At 38.9% G+C, this 23,566-nt stretch overlaps 2 protein-coding genes across 6 annotated transcripts; both read left to right on the top strand.

Annotated features, from left to right (window-relative positions):
• Window positions 1-3,296: 3,296 nt before the first annotated feature.
• Window positions 3,297-15,801, top strand: zgc:101783 (uncharacterized protein LOC447883 homolog). Of its 5 annotated transcripts, none has more exons than XM_049575250.1 (10): window positions 3,300-3,396; window positions 3,991-4,023; window positions 6,930-7,022; window positions 9,446-9,514; window positions 9,589-9,709; window positions 10,469-10,527; window positions 10,627-10,677; window positions 10,780-10,864; window positions 11,996-12,122; window positions 14,075-15,801. In XM_049575250.1, exons 1-10 carry the CDS (start codon window positions 3,378-3,380, stop codon window positions 14,162-14,164), a joined length of 747 nt encoding a protein of 248 aa, XP_049431207.1. In that variant the 5' UTR covers window positions 3,300-3,377; the 3' UTR covers window positions 14,165-15,801. The 5 variants fall into 5 exon arrangements, with proteins under 5 accessions (XP_049431210.1, XP_049431211.1, XP_049431207.1 ...); XM_049575251.1 differs by having other exon boundaries at window positions 9,601-9,709; XM_049575252.1 differs by lacking the exon at window positions 3,300-3,396 and adding an exon at window positions 3,408-3,588.
• Window positions 15,802-17,850: 2,049 nt separating this feature from the next.
• On the top strand, window positions 17,851-23,524 carry actr6 (actin related protein 6). The gene is made up of 11 exons (XM_049575190.1): window positions 17,851-18,046; window positions 19,012-19,129; window positions 19,222-19,290; window positions 19,425-19,548; window positions 20,640-20,775; window positions 20,852-20,908; window positions 21,050-21,148; window positions 21,875-21,953; window positions 22,071-22,242; window positions 22,350-22,488; window positions 22,808-23,524. The coding sequence occupies exons 1-11, from the start codon at window positions 17,979-17,981 to the stop codon at window positions 22,935-22,937; spliced, it is 1,191 nt and encodes a 396-aa protein (XP_049431147.1). The 5' UTR covers window positions 17,851-17,978; the 3' UTR covers window positions 22,938-23,524.
• The last annotated feature ends 42 nt before the right edge of the window (window positions 23,525-23,566 follow it).

Genomic DNA, 23,566 nt, shown 5'->3' on the forward strand with positions numbered 1-23,566 from the left:
GAAAGTACGGACAACAGTTAGTAAATGCATCACCGTTCAGATGCACTAAAGTACATACTACAGTAAATGAGCGCATCACCATTCAGATGCACTATAGTATGTACTACAGTAAGTGAACGCATCACCATTCAGATGCAATAAAGTACGCAAAACAGTAAGTGAACGCATCACCGTTCAGATGCACTAAAGTACATACTACAGTAAATGAGCGCATCACCATTCAGATGCACTATAGTATGTACTACAGTAAGTGAACGCATCACCATTCAGATGCAATAAAGTACGCAAAACAGTAAGTGAACGCATCACCGTTCAGATGCACTAAAGTACGCAAAACAGTAAGTGAATGCATCACCATTCAGACGCACTAAAGTACGTACTACAGTAAGTGAACGCATCACCGTTCAGATGCACTAAAGTACGCAAAACAGTAAGTGAATGCATCACCATTCAGATGCACTAAAGTACGTACTACAGTAAGTGAATGCATCACCATTCAGACGCACTAAAGTACGTACTACAGTAAGTGAATGCATCACCATTCAGATGCACTAAAGTACGCAAAACAGTAAGTGAACGCATCACCATTCAGATGCACTAAAGTACGTACTAGAGTAAGTGAACGCATCACCGTTCAGACACACTAAAGTACGCAAAACAGTAAGTGAACGCATCACCATTCAGATGCACTAAAGTACGCAAAACAGTAAGTGAACGCATCACCGTTCAGATGCACTAAAGTACATACTACAGTAAATGAGCGCATCACCATTCAGATGCACTATAGTATGTACTACAGTAAGTGAACATCACCATTCAGATGCAATAAAGTACGCAAAACAGTAAGTGAACGCATCACCGTTCAGATGCACTAAAGTACGCAAAACAGTAAGTGAACGCATCACCATTCAGACGCACTAAAGTACGTACTACAGTAAGTGAACGCATCACCGTTCAGATGCACTAAAGTACGCAAAACAGTAAGTGAATGCATCACCATTCAGATGCACTAAAGTACGTACTACAGTAAGTGAATGCATCACCATTCAGACGCACTAAAGTACGTACTACAGTAAGTGAATGCATCACCATTCAGATGCACTAAAGTACGCAAAACAGTAAGTGAACGCATCACCATTCAGATGCACTATAGTATGTACTACAGTAAGTGAACGCATCACCGTTCAGACACACTAAAGTACGCAAAACAGTAAGTGAACGCATCACCATTCAGATGCACTAAAGTACGCAAAACAGTAAGTGAACGCATCACCATTCAGATGCACTAAAGTACATACTACAGTAAGTGAACGCATCACCGTTCAGACACACTAAAGTACGCAAAACAGTAAGTGAACGCATCACCATTCAGATGCACTAAAGTACGCAAAACAGTAAGTGAACGCATCACCATTCAGATGCACTAAAGTACATACTACAGTAAGTGAACGCATCACCGTTCAGATTCACTAAAGTACGCAAAACAGTAAGTGAACGCATCACCATTCAGATGCACTATAGTATGTACTATAGTAAGTGAACGCATCACCATTCAGACACACTAAAGTACGCAAAACAGTAAGTGAATGCATCACCGTTCAGATGCACTAAAGTATGTACTACAGTAAGTGAACGCATCACCGTTCAGATGCACTAAAGTACATACAACAGTAAGTGAACGCATCACCATTCAGACGCACTAAAGTACGCAAAACAGTAAGTGAATGCATCACCGTTCAGATGCACTAAAGTACGTACTAGAGTAAATGAACGCATCACCATTCAGATGTACTAAAGTACGTACTTGAGTAAGTGAACGCATCACCATTCAGATGCAATAAAGTACGCAAAACAGTACGTGAACACATCACCATTCAGACACACTAAAGTATGCACTACAGTAAGTGAATGCATCACTGTTCAGATGCACTAAATTACATAAATAACATACAACAGTAAGTGAACGCATCGCTGTTACAATGCTGTTGAATGTATGGACAACAGTAAGTAAATGTATCACGGTTCAAATGCACTAAAGTACGTACTACAGTAAATGAACGCATCACCATTCAGATGCACTAAAGTACGTACTTGAGTAAGTGAACGCATCACCATTCAGATGCACTATAGTACGTACTACAGTAAATGAACGCATCACCATTCAGATGCACTAAAGTACGTACTACAGTAAGTGAACGCATCACCGTTCAGATGCACTAAAGTACGCACTACAGTAAGTGAATGCATCACCATTCAGATGCACTATAGTACGTACTACAGTAAATGAACGCATCACCATTCAGATGCACTAAAGTACGTACTTGAGTAAGTGAACGCATCACCATTCAGATGCACTATAGTACGTACTACAGTAAATGAACACATCACCGTTCAGATGCACTAAAGTACGTACTACAGTAAGTGAACGCATCACCATTCAGATGCACTAAAGTACGTACTACAGTAAATGAACGCATCACCGTTCAGACGCACTAAAGTACGCACTACAGTAAATGAACGCATCACCGTTCAGATGCACTATAGTACGCACTACAGTAAATGAATGCATCACCGTTTAAATGCACTAAATTACATAAATTACATACAACAGTAAGTGAACGCATCGCTATTGAAATGTTCAAAAGTACCGAAAAACAGTAACTGAATGCATCACTGTTCAGATTCACCAAAGTATCAAAGTACATACTACAGTAACTGAATACATCACCATTCAGATGTACTAAACTATGTACTACAGTATGTGAATGCATCACCGTTCAGATTCACTAAAGTACGCACAACAGTAAGTGAATGCACAGAAGTAAGGACAGTAGGTGAGCACATCACATGCACCAAAGTCCATGAAACAGTAAGTGAATGCATCATCATTAAGGTGCACTTAATTACATACAATTGTCAAAGAACGCATCACCGCTCAGATGCACTTAAGTACATAACACAGTAATTAACGCATCACAGCTCAGGAGCACTTAAGTACATAACACAGTAAGTGAATGCATCACAGCTCAGATGCATTACTCAGCACAGATTGTTGAGGTGCAGATGAAGAATAAGAACATATTTCAGAGTTTTGCTCAGTCTGATGAGCTCCCTGGGCACCATTTATCTTAGAGCTGCATCATGTTCAGCATGATAACAAAAGCTGATTCATATCTAGCTATAAAAAAAACAATTTACATGATGATGTTATCACCAGGTGAGTGAGGTGGACTCTGGCCCTGCGGGTGCAGCTGATTGGCTGTAACCAGGTAATCAGGCTCAGGGAAGCGGAACAGGAACAACCTGTTTGTCTCCAGCAGCTCCGGTAACTGAACATCGCATGGGACTCAGTGTCAGAGAGGCCGGACGTCAGAGACATGCTCACCGTCAGAGTGGGTCAGTGCCACACTTTCTTTTTATTCATCTCTTAGTTTTATTTATTCTAATATTATATATCTTTGATCTGTGGGTGTCGATATACTGTAAACAGTGACAGGTTGTTTTTCTGAGGAGCTGTGATACATCAGTTTACCTGCACAGGTGTTTGCACACATTCAGGAATGCAGACGGAGTAGAGTTAAGTGTCAGGTGCAGTATTACTTGTTTACGTTTTACTTCCGCTGTACTTGTAATGGAGTAATGTAATCTGCACCTAAAATAGCCTATATTAATCACACATTTTCATCTCTGTTTTATAAAGGTATTTATTTATTTAGATAGAAAAATTAAAAATTAATGAAATTAAATTGAATGTTTTGTGGTTTGGGACTGTTGGTTGAACAAAATAGGTGGCCTACACATGTGTCTTTCTTTTTTTGATGTTGTTTTAGTGTTAATTGTATTTTCTGATATTTTACAGACAAAATCATTAATGTGGAAAATGATTGAAACTAGCCTGTAAGAACAGAAAAATAATTAAAGCGAGAAAAAAAAGGAGATATACATTTTTGATTATTAATGATTTTTAAATGTTTTCTCTTTTATTAACAGGAAAAATGTCGAGACGACAAAACATCAAAGGAAGTAAGTTTCCATTTGGTCTGTGTGTGTTTATGTGCTTTTATTACAGTTACTTCCTTATTGATTATGTACATACCTGGATGTTACTGATAACAAGTGGGAGAGGTTTCCTGTCGAACAAATGTCCCCTTGCTCACTGTAATAGTTCACATACATCTCAACTAATGTGGGATTTTAAAGAGACTTTATTTTATTTTGTTTTATTTAACCTTTATTTAAAGCAACACTTACCTTTCTGGAAATTTTACGCTTTTCTTTGTTTAGATTAAAATGCTATCAATAAGCTGATGGCACACTAAAATGTAAGTGAATTCCACCAGAGATAAAAACTCATAATTATACCATTGTCATAAGGTTCTAAGAAAATTCTGACCAATCATTGCATTCGGACCAAATGCAATTATTGGCCAAGCGTCCTGTCTGTCTTCCCCACGTGAAGGCCTCCGACTGACATAACCGCACATGTATAACATCCATTAGCACTGTGACCTTATTCTACAACTCATCAGTCATCACTAGCCATGTTTCCATCAGCCTGTTTAGATGCGCATCTAGAAGTATTGCATCAGGAAATTATGATGGAAACGCCAAAATTTGAATTAAAATCACAAACTAAAATACGCCCGCTTTAGCCTGGTTTTGGTTGATTCGAAAAAATGTTGATTTGCAAAATGGGGGATGGAAACAGTTATGTTCGAATTAAGTCTGACGTAGCGCACCTCTCTCCATGGTGATATCCACACTCCGGGTCAGGAAGGCGGTAAAGCATTTACAAGCTGGTTGCCAACCGCCAGAAAATGTAGAAGAAGAAGAATGCAAGATTTGTTTTGTTTCTGGTTCTGTGGAAAACTCGCGCAAGTTCGTAGTTTTCACCAAAGTCCGTACATTTAATGGAAACACACAGGATTCGTATTTCTTTTAATGCGCATTTCCCAATGATTCGAATCACTTTTGGATGGAAACATAGCTACTGACTCCGGTTGAGTTATAAAACTCAACGGGATTGTGTTTGACTGTCTTGGTTGTAACGTTACACTCCCTCTTCTCTTACGTGTATCTAACATTAGCTTGCCAACGTCTATGTGTATCATAGATGTAATGAGGACGTGAATGTTCGAATTTTTTGTGCTGTGTGATATGCAAGAAAGGTAAGAGTAGCTTTAACCAGAGTGACCGATTAATGAACCGACAGATTAAAAATGTCGTTTTCAAGAGGCAGCAACATAAAGTTACAGACAGACGACATAACAAAAACACAATATAAAAATGTGAAGCTCTAAAACACAAAATTAGATTACTACAAAGAAAACCCCAAAAGTGTGTTAATGTATAGTAAAAATGAACCATAAAAATTGCAAAAAAAACCCCAGCAACTACACATGATGACAGAGACCAGCTAAAATGCATGCGACATTTGCATTTAAAAGATTGTGTACAAAAATCCTGCAGCAGTGCTTTGAAACAGCCGAGAGGAACCAAAAAGTGCAACCATAATAATATAAGGAGCTGCAAACATAAATGCTCACATGCCAAACTTTGTTCATAGACAGTAAAAACATGTTTTGTTCATGATGAATCATTTTAACTAACCTTTTATTAAATAACTTCATTAAGGAGTTTAGCATTTATATAAACATACAGGATACACTCATGTACAAACACACATGACCTCACTCAATTAATCCAGGCAAATTGCCAAACAATTAAATGTAGGGGAGCGAAGAAAAAATATATATTAAATTTGCTGATAATAAATAAAAATTGATAAAATACAAATAAGAAATATAGATTTTAAAAAAGGGATCCAGTGCATATACATTAGGTACAGTACTTGTAGGCTGCACAGGAAAACATCAGGTGGCACAGAGAGTCTGTTTCTTCACATATTGTGGAAAACAGTGTAAAATCTGTAATTCAGTAAAGTTAAAAACAAATATTAATGATGAAATGTGAAGTATTTATGGTGAACGTTGGCTTCTTGATGCATGAATATGTAGGATTTTATCATTTTTTCTTCTTTCTTATAGTCTTTTCTTCTCTGTGGATGACCAGCCTCCAACCTTCTTTATTCTTTTATTAATTGACTCAACCTTCATTTAAACAGGATGATTCAGCAGTTAGAGCAGGCAAACATCCAACAATTCAACAAACTTACAAGACTATAAATAAAGGAGGAGGATCAAATTAAATTCACATTAAATGAAATGTGATCCTAACAGCATTAGATCAACATTGACACCTCACCACAGGAATATTTACCTTTCAACGAGGTCATTCAAAGTGCACAAACACAAGACACAGACAGGCTTTCAGAGAAAGTCTAAAGGAAATACAAGGCAATAGAAAAAGATTTGAAAAAGAGTAAAATCAGTTCAAAAAGATAAGAAACAGGATGATCCAACAGTGGAATCGATTTAATTTTTTCCACAAAGATAATTCAGAACAAGAAAGACTTCTAACACACTGATAATGATAAACTTAAAAAGGCAAAGTTCCTCTCATACATAAATGAAATGTCTTTTTTCTAATTCTTACAATTCTTTTAATAACAAATCTGTTTCATGATCCTTTAAAACGAAGCAAAGTCGACTCTTCTTTTTCCCCGATATCCCCTTTGTGGGGATCGATATAGCAGTGTACGTTGATGCTTCGCAGCGTAAGCAGTCAGTCATTCAGCTTTGGCTGCATTTAGAGAGGAATCCTAGTGCAGGGGCGGACTAAATTATTTTGCACCCACTACGACACCCCTGACAACTGTAGTTTAAACTGTTAGGACCAACTGGTTTGGAAACTGGATGGACTGAAATCTCTAGACCATTTAAAAATTCTTAGATCCAGTCTGACTGGTGCAGCCGATGACAACTTTAACAGAGTTTGTGTCTGTGTCTGTCTCTGTTTGTCTCCTGCAGAGGTTTTACAGTTCATGTTGGTGTTGGTGCCGGCGATTCTGTTTCTCACACTCATCCTGCAGAAATACAGCAACCCGTTTCAAGTCATCAGAGGTAGGAATATTTAATAGACCTACCCAGGCCCGCTGTCAGGGGGAGATCAAAGGGTACAACTTTTAAAGAACTGATAAAAACACTGCAGTATATAAAAACTGAGGAAATCAAAGATGGTCTAAAAACCTCTTGTACTCCGCCCCCATTTTGCAGCAAAAACGCCTAAAATGACATATCCAAATTAAAATGACTGTAGCGTCTGAACCTCTCTGACTACATGCATGCATGAGGTCTTGCCAGAAAGAAAACTCTCTGAAGTTTCTTGTGAAAGTGTCAGAAACACTCTAGGTGATACAGAGGGCCCCTGAAGTCAGTAAAAAATTGAAGATTTTGCCTAAAATAAAATAAAAAATGATTTTAAGGATGAATAACTGTCTGTGGCTTTATCTGAGCAGGTAAATGACACTGTTGGGCTGTAGGCACACTGTCAATGAACATTTGTTTCAAATTTGAAGAAGATTGCTCAAAGTATGACCATTCTACAGTGTTTTTTCCATGAAAAGATCCAGGCGGAGCTCCAAAAACAAGTCGGTCACTCGGCTTCAAAACAGTACTATCAGTGATCAAACAACACTCAGCCAGCTTCAAACATTGTACCTTATTGAAATCAGGTGTGATTATGATAGCTGATGTTGTTTATGACACAGGCACACCATAAAATATCACCAAATAAAGCCATATGAAACATGAAAGTTATGATCCCACTTTCTAGACGGTGTATCTCAGCCAAAAATAGTGGTAGGAGTGAGACTTGTACCTTTTACAAACCAGCTAAGTCCCCGCGAACAGCTCCACATAAGATCGCGAGTAATCCTGTAACTTTTCCCATTGAAAAACGGTATGACATGACTTGTCACCACTCATTGCGATTTTGGACTATGTGTGTTTGGGCTGCTCTGGTGCAAAATCCATAAGACATAAAAGAAAAACGATGTTATTTTTTAAAAGTCGAGAGCTTCCTGAATCCGGCAATACCAAACATCACATGGTTTGATGACGTAGTGCGCCTGGGAGATACCATTTAACAGAGGAGGGGGGGAGCAAGGATGTCGGCGTCCTGGCGGAGTTAGAGAGGTTAAAAATCAAGTAAAATCAGGAAAGGCTCACCAATAGAAGTATGTTTTAAGAAGGGACTTAAAACAGATCACTGACTCGGCCGACCTGATTTCCTTTGTCAGATTGTTCCAGAGCCTCGGGGCCCTGACAGCAAACACTTTGTCCCCTTCAGTTTTCAGTCGGGCCTCTTTTACATACAAAAGACCTCCGCCCGAGGACCTCAAAGTATGTCCTGGCATTTACGGCACTAAGAGGTCGGAGATAAAGCTGGGTCAGAGACCATGAAGAGCCGTAAAAGTAATCAATAAAATCTTAAAATCTATTCTAAAACATACTGGGAGCCAATGTAAAGAGGCTAAAACTGGAGTGATGTGATCACATCTCTGGCAACTGTATCCTGTACAGTCTGGAGTCGATTAATAGATTTTTGATTCAGGCAAGAAAACAGGTTGTTGCAGTGATCCAGGCGTGAAGAGATGAAGGCATGTAAAATTGTCTCAGTGTCTTTAAAAGTTAAAATGGCATTAGTCGTATTTGAGAAATGTTTCTAAGATGATAAAAACATGATTGCATGAGCTTTGTGACGTGCTACTCAAAACTTAAATTACTGTCAAATGAGACTCCAAGACTTGTTGCAACAGGTTTGACCAGCTAGAGGCAGAATTTGTTGTGTAACATTGCTGGGGCCCGATGACAACAATTTCTGTTTTGTCTGAGTTCAGTTAAAGAAAAGTTTTTGACATCCAGCTTTAAACATCAGTAAGGTAGTCATTAAGTGAACACATCATTCCAGGGTCTGTAGATCTAACGAGCAGGTACACCTGTGTATCGTCAGCATAAAAATGAAAAGAGACACCATGTCTCTGAACAATGAGCCCAAGGGAAAGCATGTACAAGGAGAATAAAATTGGTCCCAGGACTGGCCCCTGAGGCACACCATGCTTAAGAGATGACAATAAAGAGAAGTGGCTGTTGATAGAGACACAAAACCTCCTGTTTGTCTATGGTTAACCCGTAAATGGGATCATGTACAACAATCCACTTACTGACTTATATCACTGACAATACAGGTTTTATGTATTTACGTGAGAAATAAATGTATTGTCATCATTAAAGCCCATTTCAGTGAAGACACTGTCGCTTAGATTATATTGTATTACAGTGAACTAGAGGACCTATGGCATCCATCGGTATCAATGTTATGCTATCTTGTCGGAAAGAGGGGGGTTAGTTGAAATACTTTGTTTAAAATCTATTTTTTGCTGTCCACCACTGAGTGTCACTTGAGCTGTATATTGATATCTAGCTGTACAAGTCTGTATCTTTATGTATTTTATGGTTTCATAATATATCCATTGTTGTTGCAGATGATTTGCGTCTTGTTTTATCTGAAGACTCTGGTGCCGCCAGTCAGAAGTCGAGGGTGACCCCAAAACGTGAGTGATCGATTCAACCTGATCAGGATTAATGAGTGACGTTGATCAGATGGTGGATTAATTTAGATTAATAGTTTCCTCTCCAGCCGGGCCGTGCATCATGATGAGAGACTGTCCGGCGGATACCTTCAGCTTCTACATCCAGAGCGGAGCCGCTAACGTCGTGGGTCCAAAGATCTGCCTCCAAAACAAGCTGTAGGTGTTTCATCCTCAACTTCCTTGACTTGAAGTGGATACGCTGGGGGATGGGGACCCAGTGGAGGTTATGAAGGATTGGGGTGATGTGGTTACAGGTGTGGGAGTGTGTAAAAAGACAAGCAGCTGAGTTCTGGATATACTGTAGTTTCTTGAGTGTCTTAGATGACGAACCATAGAGGAGACTGTTGTAGTAGTCCAGTCTGGAAGTGATGAAAGTGTGAATCTCTGCAGCTGAAAAGAAGAGGGATGGATGGAGGTGGGTGATGTTTCTGAGATGGAAGAAGGCTGTTTTGGTGACGTGTTTGATATGATGCTGGTTACAGTCCCTCAGCAACATCAGGCAACCTGCCTCTGAACCCTTGAAAGTAGGTATAAGTGTTGCACTCAGAACCCAACGTCATGTTTCTCAGGCGGTAAAAGATGCAACGTATATAACTGGTTTTGTTATTTGTTGGTCTTCAACGATAGTCTGCAGCTTGGTAGGCGTCTTGCCTCCGTATCACACCATCCATCATCCCCTCCACCCCCTGATGACAAAGTCCGCCTGTATACTATGTCATTTCAGAAATGTTGATTTAATACATATGGGCTGTGTTTTGGTGCCCAAACCGAGAAAAAGTGACAGTGAAACTTGATTAATTGTTAATGCATATTTAATGGGATGAAAACAGCCTTCTGAATCTACCAGGTGTAGCAGACTCATACTGACCCACATCTATGAGACTGATAACCACAGAAAACTGATATTTTTCTCAGGGTTCTTGGAACCGTCTTGAACAACGCTGGACCTGGAATAAACATCGTTGTAATAAACGGTGAGTGTTGAACCAGTTCACCGCTGCATCGCCGCTGTTTGTGCTTCAGTAATTATCGCTGATTGTTAAGAGTCTCTAAAGTCTCCTTTTCTTCATCAGGTAAAACAGGGGAGATCATAAAGACCAGTCACTTCAACATGTACAGTGGCGGTGCGTACAAACTGATATTAATATAATGTAACTACCGTGTGGTTCTGTGTGCTCAAATGATTCAGTGACAGATTTAATAAAAATTTGACGTTTGTGTTGCAGACGTGAAACCTCTCATCGAGCTCCTGAAGAGCATCGAGGTGGGATCTGCTGTGCTGATGGCGTCCTACGACGAGCCTTCGTCAAAGTAAACGTCTCTCCTCTTTTTACATCTACTGTTAGCAGAGAAACGTCACCACTGAGCCAAACTCAAGACTTTAATGTGCTTTCATTCAATAATCTAAGCTCAATAAGCTCAACTGTTGAGCTGAGGAACTTGAAACTCTAAGAAGACACATTAAAAGTTCCTTCTGATGACGTCTAAATCAGCAGGTTTAGTTTGTATGTTTTGTTTCTAAAGATGGATGAAACATTGGAAGAGCAAAACAGATAGAAATATATTTGCCTTGTTTTCAGATGTTTCCCTCAAAAAAGTTTAGGGAAGCAGCTGCATGCTCTGTGAGCTAAGTGTCTGACATATTATGGAAAGGATCCCTACAGAGACTGACCTTTTTGTTTAAGAGTAAGTTCCCTTTTGTTCAGTCAGAAACAGCCCCGAGAGCCCCATCACCAAACCCACCAAACTCCATTTAAATTAATAGTAATTTAAGCGTGCATTTAGCCAGCATATTTTCACATCTAACTGGGTGAATTAAGGGTTTATATCATCCAAACCAGAGTTGATGATTATTGGAACAGTGGAAAGATGAACCAAGAAGTAATTTGTGAGTTTTATTTTGTTTCTGTCTACTCTGAATTAAGTGTGCTTTATGTTGATAAAATTGCTGTTTATTTGAATGGAGTCGGGTTGGTTTGGTGATGGTGATTTTGGGGCTGTTTCTAGTTAAACTAAAATGATCTTACTCTTTGACAAGAAGGTCTATCTCTGTAGGTATCCCTTCCATAATGTGTTAGACACTTAGAATGACAATCTGAACCTGTCAGTGGCAAAAACAAACACTTCTAGTGGACGTACATTGATGGTGTGTACGTGCCCCTAGTGGTTACATTACAGCCTTGACTGCTGCCGACTGCAGCGCTCTCTCTCAGTACAGGACCAGTTGCAAAAATGATTGCTCCCATCAGTCACTTAGACACAAAAACATGGGAAAAGGGTCCATATAAGAAAATGCTGAAGTTACCCTTTCAGAGATGATTGAAGCCTTTTAATGTTTTAGATTTTGTTCCTTCACTCTTTGATCAACCTGTTGAGTTACATATTGATCAGCTCTGACAGTGACTGTCTCAGTTGTCTGATCCACACTGTGTGTGTTGACAGGTTGAATGAAGATGCGAGGAAGCTGATTGCCGAGCTCGGAAGTTCTTCTGTCAAGTCACTGGGATTCAGAGATAACTGGGTGTTTGTTGGTGGGAAAGGAGCGTCAGTGCAGAACAACTTTGAGAAGGTAACAACTATCATGTACTGAAGAATTTATATTTATATGAACTTCTTTAACACCACACAGACTCTTCTGGGTTCAGCATTTAAATTCCAAATATTTTCAAAGCTGTTTCTTTATTCACTGTTTACATACATTTTATTGATAATATTTATTGTTAATATTTTGTTTATCTGCACTTTTTCATACCTTGTTTTGCAACAGCTGCACAACAGCTTCCTTCAGGATAAAAAAGTTTTATCTTATCTTTAAAATGTCAGTGAAGATCCTACAGTTTCCAAACATACAAGATGTTCAGACACATTTGTGATGCTGCAGTGTCTAGGGATTAAATGTTTCAATCTGTAAGTGATTAAACATCAGTGGCACAAGAAAAAACCCAGATGATTAATATTTGACATTGTTGCACAGTCTGGTAAAACTGTAAAACAAACAAACAAACAAACAAATAGTTTAGTACTTAACTTTTGCTTTAAGGGTAAACAGGCTGCAGCTATTGATTATGGATGAAAAAGACTGGTTAACATTTAACAACAATAGTTACAGTTTTCTTAAATTTAAATATTTCTATCGATGTCTGTTATGTTGACAATTATTTTCTCAATAAAACACTTAATTGTTTTGTCTATAAATTGTCAGAAAATTGTGATAAATGCTTACTAAGGAGATGCATTCAGATTAGTTGTTTTATTTGACCAACTTGAACTGTGAACCAGTGACTGAACTGTTTTTCTGTCAACCAGTTCAGTGAATCAGTGAATCATTGCAGCTCTAAAAGGGCAACATATCTTTATCTGGTTTCCCTTGAAAAAAAAAATATGAATAAGTTTTTCAGCAAATATATACACAAATATTCAAGCACACAAATCCCACCTTCCCCAGACACCCACAGTAAAATATATGTGTTATACACATATTTATTAAATATGTGTATAACAAAGGGCTTTGTTGTTACAAATGAAAGAGAAAGGGAATTGTTTTCCTCCTCATTGATTAATGAGCTCATTTGCGTTAAAGTTAAAGTCCCACTGATTATCACACACCTGAGTGTGTGAAATTTGTTCTCCGCATTTGACCCATCCCCTGAGGGAGTGGTGAGCAGCAGCGGTGCCGCGCTCGGGAATCATGTGGTGATCTAACCCCACAATTCTAACCCCCGTGCGTCACCGCTCTCAATTGTTTGGCCACGTTGGACAAAAAGTAGCCAAATAAAAAATCAGAGTCTATCAAGAAAACAATCAGCAGTGAAATTCGTTTCAAGTAACTTCAGGTAAATGAATAATCCTTCAAAAAAAGTTTGATTTGAGAGCACGTACCTCCTCCGAACTGTTTGTTTATGCGCTCGGCCACTGTAAATCATCGTAGGCCTCGATGCTGCTCTGATGGTCCTGCAGCGCACTCACTCACCTCAGCTTATTTGGATCGAGCAACTGGGTGATTTATTCATGCGTAGTAATGATTATGCCTACTGATTAAACGCATGCATCATTTTCAATTTTTTATTAACAGAAATTAGGCTGATGTTTGTATCAAAATAGGCTATATCATGAATTACTAGAAATCAAATACATTCTATGTCAAATCAAGATGTTCAGCAGCAGTGAGCACCCCCATATAGTCAGAATAGTACGGTCTTGTTTCATAACCACATTTTGCGACGATTTGACAGCGAGACTGGCAGGGGAATCGGACTTCTCCGAATCGAATCACCAAATCATCGACTATTCGGGGTCACCCCTAGTATATATACACACACTGTTTACACACACATTAATATATATACAAATGCACACATAGTGTGTGTAGTACAAACACATATAAAGATGTACACATTCCCACATGTCTCAGTACACATATTTACATTGGTAGTAAGTGAGACGATGGTCTGATCAATGGCGTCACATGAGTAGTTTCCGGGTTCCTTGCTGATATCGTCTCTGTCTGTCTGTCTGCTTCAGTACCTAAAGAACGACAACGCAAAGAATAAATATGAAAACTGGCCTGAGCTCATCGAACTACAAGGATGCATCCCCAAATATCTGGAGTGACCTGCTGCTTCGTCCTGAAGGAACATCTTCACTGTTAAACCAGGAACATAAAGCAGGAGGAACACGACATGTTGGTGGGACTGAGATGATATTTGTGCAATAAGACAAACTGCAGCCTGGTGTGTAAACTGATCTCTGGGTGAACCAGTTTCTTCATCATCAGACGGATAAACAGAGAAATATCCACCTGCTCTGCTGTGACATTTGATGGAGTCTGAACTCTGAATTACAGGTTGTTCTGTCTGTTGCCACCACATGAAGGCTGGTTAACAGACAACAATACTTTTGTTTTTCTTGATTTTAAACATTCTTTTATTACGTCTGAAAGACGGAGGAGGTTTGCATCAAACATGAGTGCTCTGGATCATCTGCCCTCTTTACAGAGTAACTCTATTAGGTGTTGGGAAACAGTCAAACTCTCCTACAGATGTTGTAAACGAAGATACAACTTGATATAGTGGTAAGAAATAATTCAGAAGAACAACATCCCTGCTGCCATGTCCCAGTTCTTGGATTTTAAGACTCAAAACTAAAAGTGCATTCAGCTGCTTTTTGTCTCGTCAAGTCAGAAATGTTTAAATTGTGTGGTTGTCATAAATATTTTACAGATTGAGGTTCAGCTCTGAGGGATTCAGGGGCTCAGGAGGCCTCAAAGATATAACTACTGTCTACTGTGACTCTTTTTAACATGTTATTGTTGGAAAATCAGAAAAAGTTCTTTCATGTTGAGTTTCTGCCAGAACAAAGTCAGATCCAAAACTTTATTTTTATGTTTTTGTTATTAAACTTTCAAGATTTTCGCCTCAGAATGCAAAAGTTGACTTTGTCCTACTGACACTGAGGTATCATGTAATCACATGAATAATCACATGTATGCTGAAGGCAGGAAGAGTCATTCAGAGGCCTTTCCCATTTCCCGCTTTTGTGCCTCCTCGGCTCCTTGACCCTCCAGTTTGTCACTTAGAAAACGATCTCAGCGCTTCATCTTGAAGGACATCCCAATACCTAAAATGCATCTCGAGGAGCGAGGAGGTTGTTTATTGAATTCCAAGTACAGTACATATGCTCAGACAGAGATCATGAAATTGGGTTGCTTACTATCTCAGTGGGTAGAGCGGGTGCTCCATGTACAAAAGCAATGTCCTTGCTGCATCAGCCGTGGGTTTGATTCCTGCCTACAGCCCTTTGCTACATGTTGTCCCCTCTCTCTCCCCATGTCACGCCTCAAACTGTCCTGTCATTAAAGGCATAAAGCCCCCCAAATGATGCCTAAAAAAGACAAAAAGAGATCATATTATAGAGCAGTAGGCTTTAACAAAACAATAGACAGATGATGCAGCTGTGCCTCACGTCATATGTAATTAACATCACTTTAAAATGATGGCTCTGAAGCAAGGATGTCTCATCTTGTTAATGCCTGTCCACTGGGTGGGACTAAGATGTGAGGAGAGGAGGTGAGAGGGGAAATAGAGAATGTACAAACTAGGAAATAGGAAAGGCTTCTAGGTTTATATTGTTTGTCCTTTTTTTTTTTTTTTTTTTTTAAATTCTTATGTTACTGATGTTTTTCTAGAAAAATGTATTTTATTTGTGTGAAATGTTTATTATCTACATCAGCAATAAACATGTAAAATGAATATTAACAGTAATCTATATATATTTATCTTGAAAAATACATCTGTAGGGATGAAATAATGGCAAACAGGAAACCGGGATGGAAGAGGAATGAGGTTTTGCTGCTGGTGGTCGAAGTCCACTAAAGGAAACAGATAAGAATGAGAATTAAGATTAATATCAAACAATATGAATAGAAAGTCCAAGAGTTTCATAAGAGTTAGAAAGATGAAACTTACAGAACAGATTCTATAGTGTCTCAGAGTATTGATAGAAAATTTGTGTACAGGAGAGGTAACTGGATCGGCTGTGACAGAAAGCTTCAGAGAAGACGCAGTTGGCTTCTTGTCATCTGAAGTTAAGGCACAGTTTACAACCAAGAGCAGGACTTTAGATCTATTGTGAACTATAAAATGGTGCTGTAAAAAGAAGCTGCGCAGGAGTTCATTGTTTCATTGTTTGTTGACCTTAAGTCATCTACATATGAAGCTCCAGGATGAGGTGTGATGTTTAATTTGTTGATGTGTAACTCTGTGTGACTCTGCAACACATTCATACTGTTAACTGAACAAACAGGCATCACATCCTGCAGCAGCCTTTTTATTGTTCCTGTAAGTGAACACAACATGACCTTTACTGACTGAATGCACCAACCTGCAGTGTATTATGGGATCCAGGGAGCAGCTCAGCAGAACTATCAAAGGAATATTTCACCCTTCAACCATGACCATTTGTGTATCTATTACTCACCCTGTGTTTATGCTGAATTCTTGCAGAAAACTGTATTTTTCTTTCATGCCTCCACGGTGAATGAAAAATCCAAAAACAGGAAATTATTGATGAATTGAAGTAAGAGGATCAGGTTTAACAACAGCATATCAAAACATCCATTTACAAACTCTCACACAACTCATATAGAACCCAGTATAATCAAAGTCTAATTTATCCAGTCGTGCTCACTACTTCCCAAACAGGCAGCCCTCTCTGATAGGAAACTGTCTTGAAAATGAAATTAATCGATGCTCTCTTCAAAGCCAGACTCTATTAACAAAAACAGTAATTTTACCTTGCTGAACACAGGAGCTGCTGATCTACCACTGCATCGATCAGTTAGTTTGATTAAGTTATTGTGTGACTTTGGTGAATCCAAAGTAACCCTTTAGAACACTAAAGTCACACAATAACACAAATTAACTACCTGATTGAGGCAAAATTAGTTTCAAAACATAAATACAAATGTTTTACAGATACAATATACTGCATACTTCACACTGATACAGCAAGACACACAAATTGCACATCAACAAGACTAAACAAGACAACAGTATTTTTCTAAACCACTCTAAAGCTGCAGGTCATCATCATTATGCATCATTATTAAATCTATAAAATTAGGTTTTCTAATTTTCCAGTTCCAACAAGAGCATGAAAAGGAAGAAAATCCAAAGTTATCAGTTGTTGTGCTATTTTAGATGTAATTCTTCTGTGCTTCCTTGCAGACAGTAAATAAGATAGGCTATTTAAATATATCACCAGGGGCTCTGGGAAATCTTTAAACTATTTTCTGACATCCTAGGACTGAAAGATTAATTGATTTATCTGGTAAATAATCTACAGATTTGTCAAACATAAAAATTTTAATTAGTTGCAGCAGCCCTCATCATTTTAAATTCTTTTAAAAAGTATATGATCTGTATTTATTCTATAGGCTACAGAGCTGTTTTTTTATTTTACACTCCTTCATGAGCTGAAATAATGATAGATGGCCACAATGCAGACTGTGTAAATAAATAATTGTCACGTTCATGTATTTATAATTTGCATTATTAAATCAAGCCTTTTAAAACATTTATTTTACTGTGAAACATTCACTAATTTTTATTTTAGATGAGCAGATTTTTACGGAGGAACAGAACTAGGCGAGACTTGTTTCCGTCCGAACACTTTTGTAACAGGACTCAGAGCCTCGTATTTGATTGGCTACAACAGCCGCGAAGAAACGGAGGACAAGACCTCATTGGTTGCTTTACAGCGTTACGTTTTCCGGAAACAGACAAAAGAAGGAGCTGATTGGTGGGACGAGTCAATGAAGTTTTAATGGCGCAGCGGTGTTTTCCAACAGAGTAGACATGAGTTGTGTTTTATTAATTGTGAAATAAATTTGCCTCGTTCATTTTATGTGGTTAATACAGGAAATAAAATGGCCACGTTAGTTCTGGACAACGGAGCCTACACGGCGAAGATAGGATACAGTCAAGAGAAAGTCAGGTAGGTTCAGTTATGTTAGCATGGTGGCTAACATTACTGCTAATCATAATAAACGGTCGGTCCAGCCAGCTAAACAAGTTTTAAACAAGTCCGCCTGTAAGAATCTGTAATATAGCGTTACAATATACTTATACAATAACGTTAACGTTACGCATCCCCGTCTGAGGTAACACTGTTCCGTTCTTGTACGTTACGTAGAAACAGTAACGCCAAACTCCACTGAAAATCAGTCGGTTTCATGTTTTTCTGTGTTTTTAAATAAACATCCGCAAGATGCAGAACATCAGTTACGACCTAATATGAAGCTTCAAGGCTCAAACTGAAATTCGGCTGATGATGAATACACAAAGAGGCTGTTATTCCAGAAATATCTTAGAGTTGTAACAGGGTATCTTAGGTTTTTTTGTTTTAAATGCTTTTGTTAGACATCTGGTATGGTGTGGCGTGGAAAAACAACTTGTGTTCATTATAATGTCAGCGATATTATTCCATTTATTGGGGATCTTGCAATATAGACAGGTGAAAGTAAAAGTATTCATTATGCAGAATGCCCCCATTTCAGAATATTGTATATTATTGGATTATAATTATTGTTTAATTACTTTATATACTGCTGGGTTGATTAACTTATAATAATACATCAAAATGTATTTAATAACTGTATTCATTATCTAAATCTGCAAATTAACTTGTAACTAAAGATGTTAGACACATGTAGTAGAGTAGAAGTGTAAAGTAGCATAAAGTGGAATTACTTACCAGTACTGCAAAGTTGTATACAGTACGTAAATGTACTTAGTTACATTCCACTGCTGATCACCGGATACACACAGCCTTAATTGCTTGCTGATAGTAAAGGCAGCGCGGGGACATCAGAGCAAACCCATCTACTGTGTATTTATTGCTATCCTTATCATCCAGTTATCAGATCACAAAGTCTTCTTCTTCCTCTCTTTCTTCCTCAGCGTCATCCCAAACTGCCAGTTTCGCTCCAAGACGTCCAGATTAAAAACCTTCACAGCCAATCAGCTCGATGAGATCAAAGATCCTTCAGGTCTCTTTTACATCCTCCCCTTCCAGAAGGTGAGAGAGTGTAACCACATGTGGAGGCTGCGGGTCACATCTGGGCAGGTTTTTAATAGTTCCATGTGTCATCTCCTGCTCTTTCTCCTCAGGGTTATCTCGTCAACTGGGATGTCCAGAGGAAAGTGTGGGATCATCTGTTTGGAAAGGAGATGTTTAAGGTTTATACTTTGCTTTGTTTTTCTTCGCTTTTTGTGTGGAAATATGGGAAATATTTTTAATCACTTTGTCAACTCATCTAATCTGATTTCATCGCCTCCTCCTCTGCTGGTGGTTCTGTGTGTTCTGGGACCAGGTGGAGTTTGCAGACACCAGTGTCATCATCACCGAGCCGTACTTCAACTTCTCTTCCATTCAGGAGTCGATGAATGAGATCCTCTTTGAGGAGTACCAGTTCCAGTCAGCTCTCAGAATAAATGGTGAGTTGAATTGGACACTCGACAAATGTAGATGGAGACAGCACTTCCTGCTCAGGTTCTATACCACCAGATTTTTTAGTTTTTCAAACTTGAAGTCGTCCATTAATGCTGACTCAAGTCACGTCACTTGAGGTCATTTATCAGACTTCACACAGCACCCTCTGGAGTCACTAACGCTGCAATCACATGGAATCAGGCAGATGAACAACACCTTCTGGACGGATCAGGAAAAACAAACAAAAAGTCCAATGTAATGGCAGGACGGCAAAACGAAACATGCATGACAACATGCTGCGATGGCGGTCATGTTGTTTACAAAAAATGAAATAGAATAATTAAATAAATTATTTTGTTTGTATTATTTTACGTAATTATTCTACTCATGCATGTAGCTATAAAATGCAGATTCTTGTCATCCAGATCACTCATGTTTTCTTCCTGTGTGAGGGAGCTAATGGTCCATTATAACATCCAGTTGTAAATTCTGTCCTGGAGGACGGAAATAATTTTTAATTTTTTTAATTTGAGTGGCAGTGCCATCTTCTGTTACCATTGCCAGTATTCTCTGCTGTCTTTGCTTAATTTTATTGTCCTGCTTCCGTCCACTAAAATGAATCTGATTTGCTATCTACCGTCTGCCTGAATCCATGTTAAAGCAACATTAAGGCTTTTTACTACGTTTAAAACATGTAGTAGAACTGATGTGGAAAAAACAGAGTCCCAGAGTTCCCCTTAAAAGGAAAAGTGCACTCTAATTTTCTTAAACACCACTGTATTTAAAAAAGGCAACACATCTCTCATTACTGGGTCTGTTTTTTTGTTTGTAGTGGGTTTGTTTTCTTAATACTGTAAAATATGTTACATACCATGTTTGGGATTTGAGGTCAGTCCCTCAGAATTAATGGTAGAAGCTTCTTTCCCAGAGTCACTGATGTCCAACAATCACACACAGACTGATCCTTCAGTAGTTTGAAATGTTTACCTAGCTTCTTTTGCCTGCTCTTGTGAATGTAGTTTTTCTGGATTCCTCTGTGTGGCAGATGTTAGCTGTGTGTTAATACTCCGCTGAATTTATGTTGTGTGTCCTCCAGCGGGCTCTCTCAGCGCTCATCACTACTTCCACACTAAACCGTCAGAGCTCTGTTGTTTGGTGGTCGACAGCGGCTTCTCCTTCACCCATATCGCCCCCTACTGCCGCAGCAAGAAGATGAATGAGGGCATCCGCAGGTCAGAGCACTGAAGCAATCATCATTCACCTGCATAACAACAACAACATGAGCTAATGGTTTATTTGACCTTCCAGGATCAACGTAGGAGGGAAGCTGCTGACCAACCACCTGAAGGAGATCATTTCATATCGGTAAGTTCACCTCACTGTCAGCTGTTAGAAATCACGTTATTTCCACTTCTAAGTTATTGATCAGAGGACAATATAATCTGTAGATGGCAGAGCTGCAGCTCTTTTCATGAAGTTCATAAAGAATCTGTCTCTCCCTTCCAGGCAACTACACGTCATGGATGAAACTCATGTAATTAACCAAGTAAAAGAAGATGTCTGCTATGTCTCACAGCAGTTTTACAAAGACATGGAGATCTCACAGTAAGAAAACACACACAGCAGATTGAACCAAACTTCTAACAGTTTCTTCTTCATATTTTTTAATGAGCTTTTGTTGAAGCCACTAAGTAGGATTTGTTATTTGGCAGCTGCTGGAACAGATGTTGTCTAGCTGTTGATCAGCTGTCAGTCACTGAACCATCATTTACTGTCTAGAAATCTAGACAGCCTTTATTGTCATTACGTAGGAATAAAACAAAACGAGTTGTGACACTCAAGTGATGCATTCCACTAAAGAACATAAAAACATAAGACACAGGACATTCAGTGAGGATAAAAATGACAGCTGGTTAGCTTAGCTTCGCACAAAGACTGGAAATGGGGGGACACAGCTAGCCTGGCTCTGCCCAAAGGTAACAAAATCCACCTGCCAGCTCCTCTAAAGCTCACTGACCAACATTCTGTATCTTTTTTTTTGTTTCATCCATACAAAAAATAAAATGTAAAGGCAAGTCTATTTTATTTATGCAGCCCAAAATTACATTTTTAGTCTCACCATACTTTATTGAGTTAATATGCTGAAGTGACCCCTGCAAATATGTCAGTTTCCCCGTTGGACTCGACCAACTTCTGCTGCTAAAAACATACTTGTGATGAAGCACTTTCTTTATTCTCGAATCTGAGTTCACATCGTCTGCCAGTTTTCCTGCAGCATTTCATCATGAAGTCCCTGATGAAAATATTTAATGGCATTTGTTCTGTTGTCAGGTTGAAGGGGGAGGAAAACACCGTGGTGAGGGATTATGTTCTTCCAGATTTCAGCTCCATCAAAAAAGGCTTCTGCAAGGTGAGAGAACATTTTAAGTATTTGTCATTGTGGATACGGAGTGATGAGTCCTGACCTGACGCCTCCTTTGGTGAACATGGCTGCTGTCCTCATTGTTCCTCCTCTTTTGTCCTCCAGCCACAAGAGGAGATGGTCTTCAGTGGAAAGTACAAGACCGGAGAGCAGATCCTGAGGTTGAGCAACGAGCGCTTTGCTGTTCCTGAGATGCTCTTCCATCCATCTGACATTGGTATCCAGGAGATGGGCATCCCAGAGGCCATCGTGCACTCCATCCAGTCCCTGCCAGAGGGTCAGCTGAGTTTCCTGTTGCTTAGAATCACACCTCATTTATTTCATTTGTCCTTGTGTAGTGCACATGATCACCAATAACTAGCTAACAGTGTTTTCTGCCATCAGAGATGCAGGCCCACTTCTACCAGAACATCGTCCTGACTGGAGGAAACACTTTGTTTCAAGGCTACAGAGAGCGACTGGAGGCAGAACTGCGATCGCTTGCCCCCGCCCACCTCCCCGTGTCTGTACTGCAACCTGCAAAGTAAGTTCAGCTTGATTTATGGTGGTATGTTAAGGGGTTGAGACACAGAATACATAGCATAGCATATATGCACATAGCAGCTGGATGTGCTCCTCCTCAAAAATGTAACTGCACTTTTACACATGGTGTATGTGATGATAAATTTGTGGAGGACTCTTAAAGAAGTTAAAGAAAGACCTTCAGTGATATGAGTAGGCCATCATCACTTTTTATCACAAAGTAAAGAATGTAAATTGTCCCTGTGGGGAATACAATAAAAGCACGAGTTAAACTTAAACATTAACTTGTCATTAATGGTATTTACTGTTTTCTCCTGCAGTCCGATCTGTTACTCATGGGAAGGAGGGAAGCTGTTGGCCCACAGTCCGGACTACGACGAGATCATCGTGACACGAGACGACTACGAAGAGAATGGACATTTTATTTGTGAAGAAAAGTTTGATATTTGACTGAAGTGAAACTCTTCGCTGCAGATTGTTTCTGCATCGTCACAGACGTGAAAAACATCTTTATGGATCAGAGCCATGAAAACCTGCAACTGATTGTTTATATCTGAGCTCTGATTCACTTACAGGACAAACAGGATCTGCCTTTAAAGTGCAGAATGAGTTCAAACAAGTAAAATATTTCTTTTTATACATGTGAATGTGCTGATTGTTTTTCTGACAGGTCAAAAGGTGGAGCCGGCAGACATTGTGGCCTCAAGCCCTTCATTTATTATTGTTAGTCTGACATGACTTTTTGTTAAGACTGCTGTTAATTTTCTGATTTTAAAGTGTTACTGGAAATATTTCAACCGTCAATTACCATTTAAATAAGAGTTTTGTCCTGCATCTCTCCTAGTTTTTAATTCTTTGTTTCATTTTTTGGCAAATCTTTATCTTTAATTTTAGTAATATTTTCATGCCAAAATAAGAATCGGTTGATATGAGCAACACAATACTTTTATTCACTAGCACATCTTACTGGCACATATATGTACTCCAGTTTCTCCTGTATTTTACCGAACATACCATTACAGTTTATTTGATTGACAGTTGCAATCCAGTTCTATGTTGGAGCATTGGTCTGCAGACAT

The sequence above is a fragment of the Epinephelus fuscoguttatus genome, linkage group LG4 (genome assembly GCF_011397635.1).
Source record: "Epinephelus fuscoguttatus linkage group LG4, E.fuscoguttatus.final_Chr_v1".
Taxonomy (NCBI): domain Eukaryota; kingdom Metazoa; phylum Chordata; class Actinopteri; order Perciformes; family Serranidae; genus Epinephelus; species Epinephelus fuscoguttatus.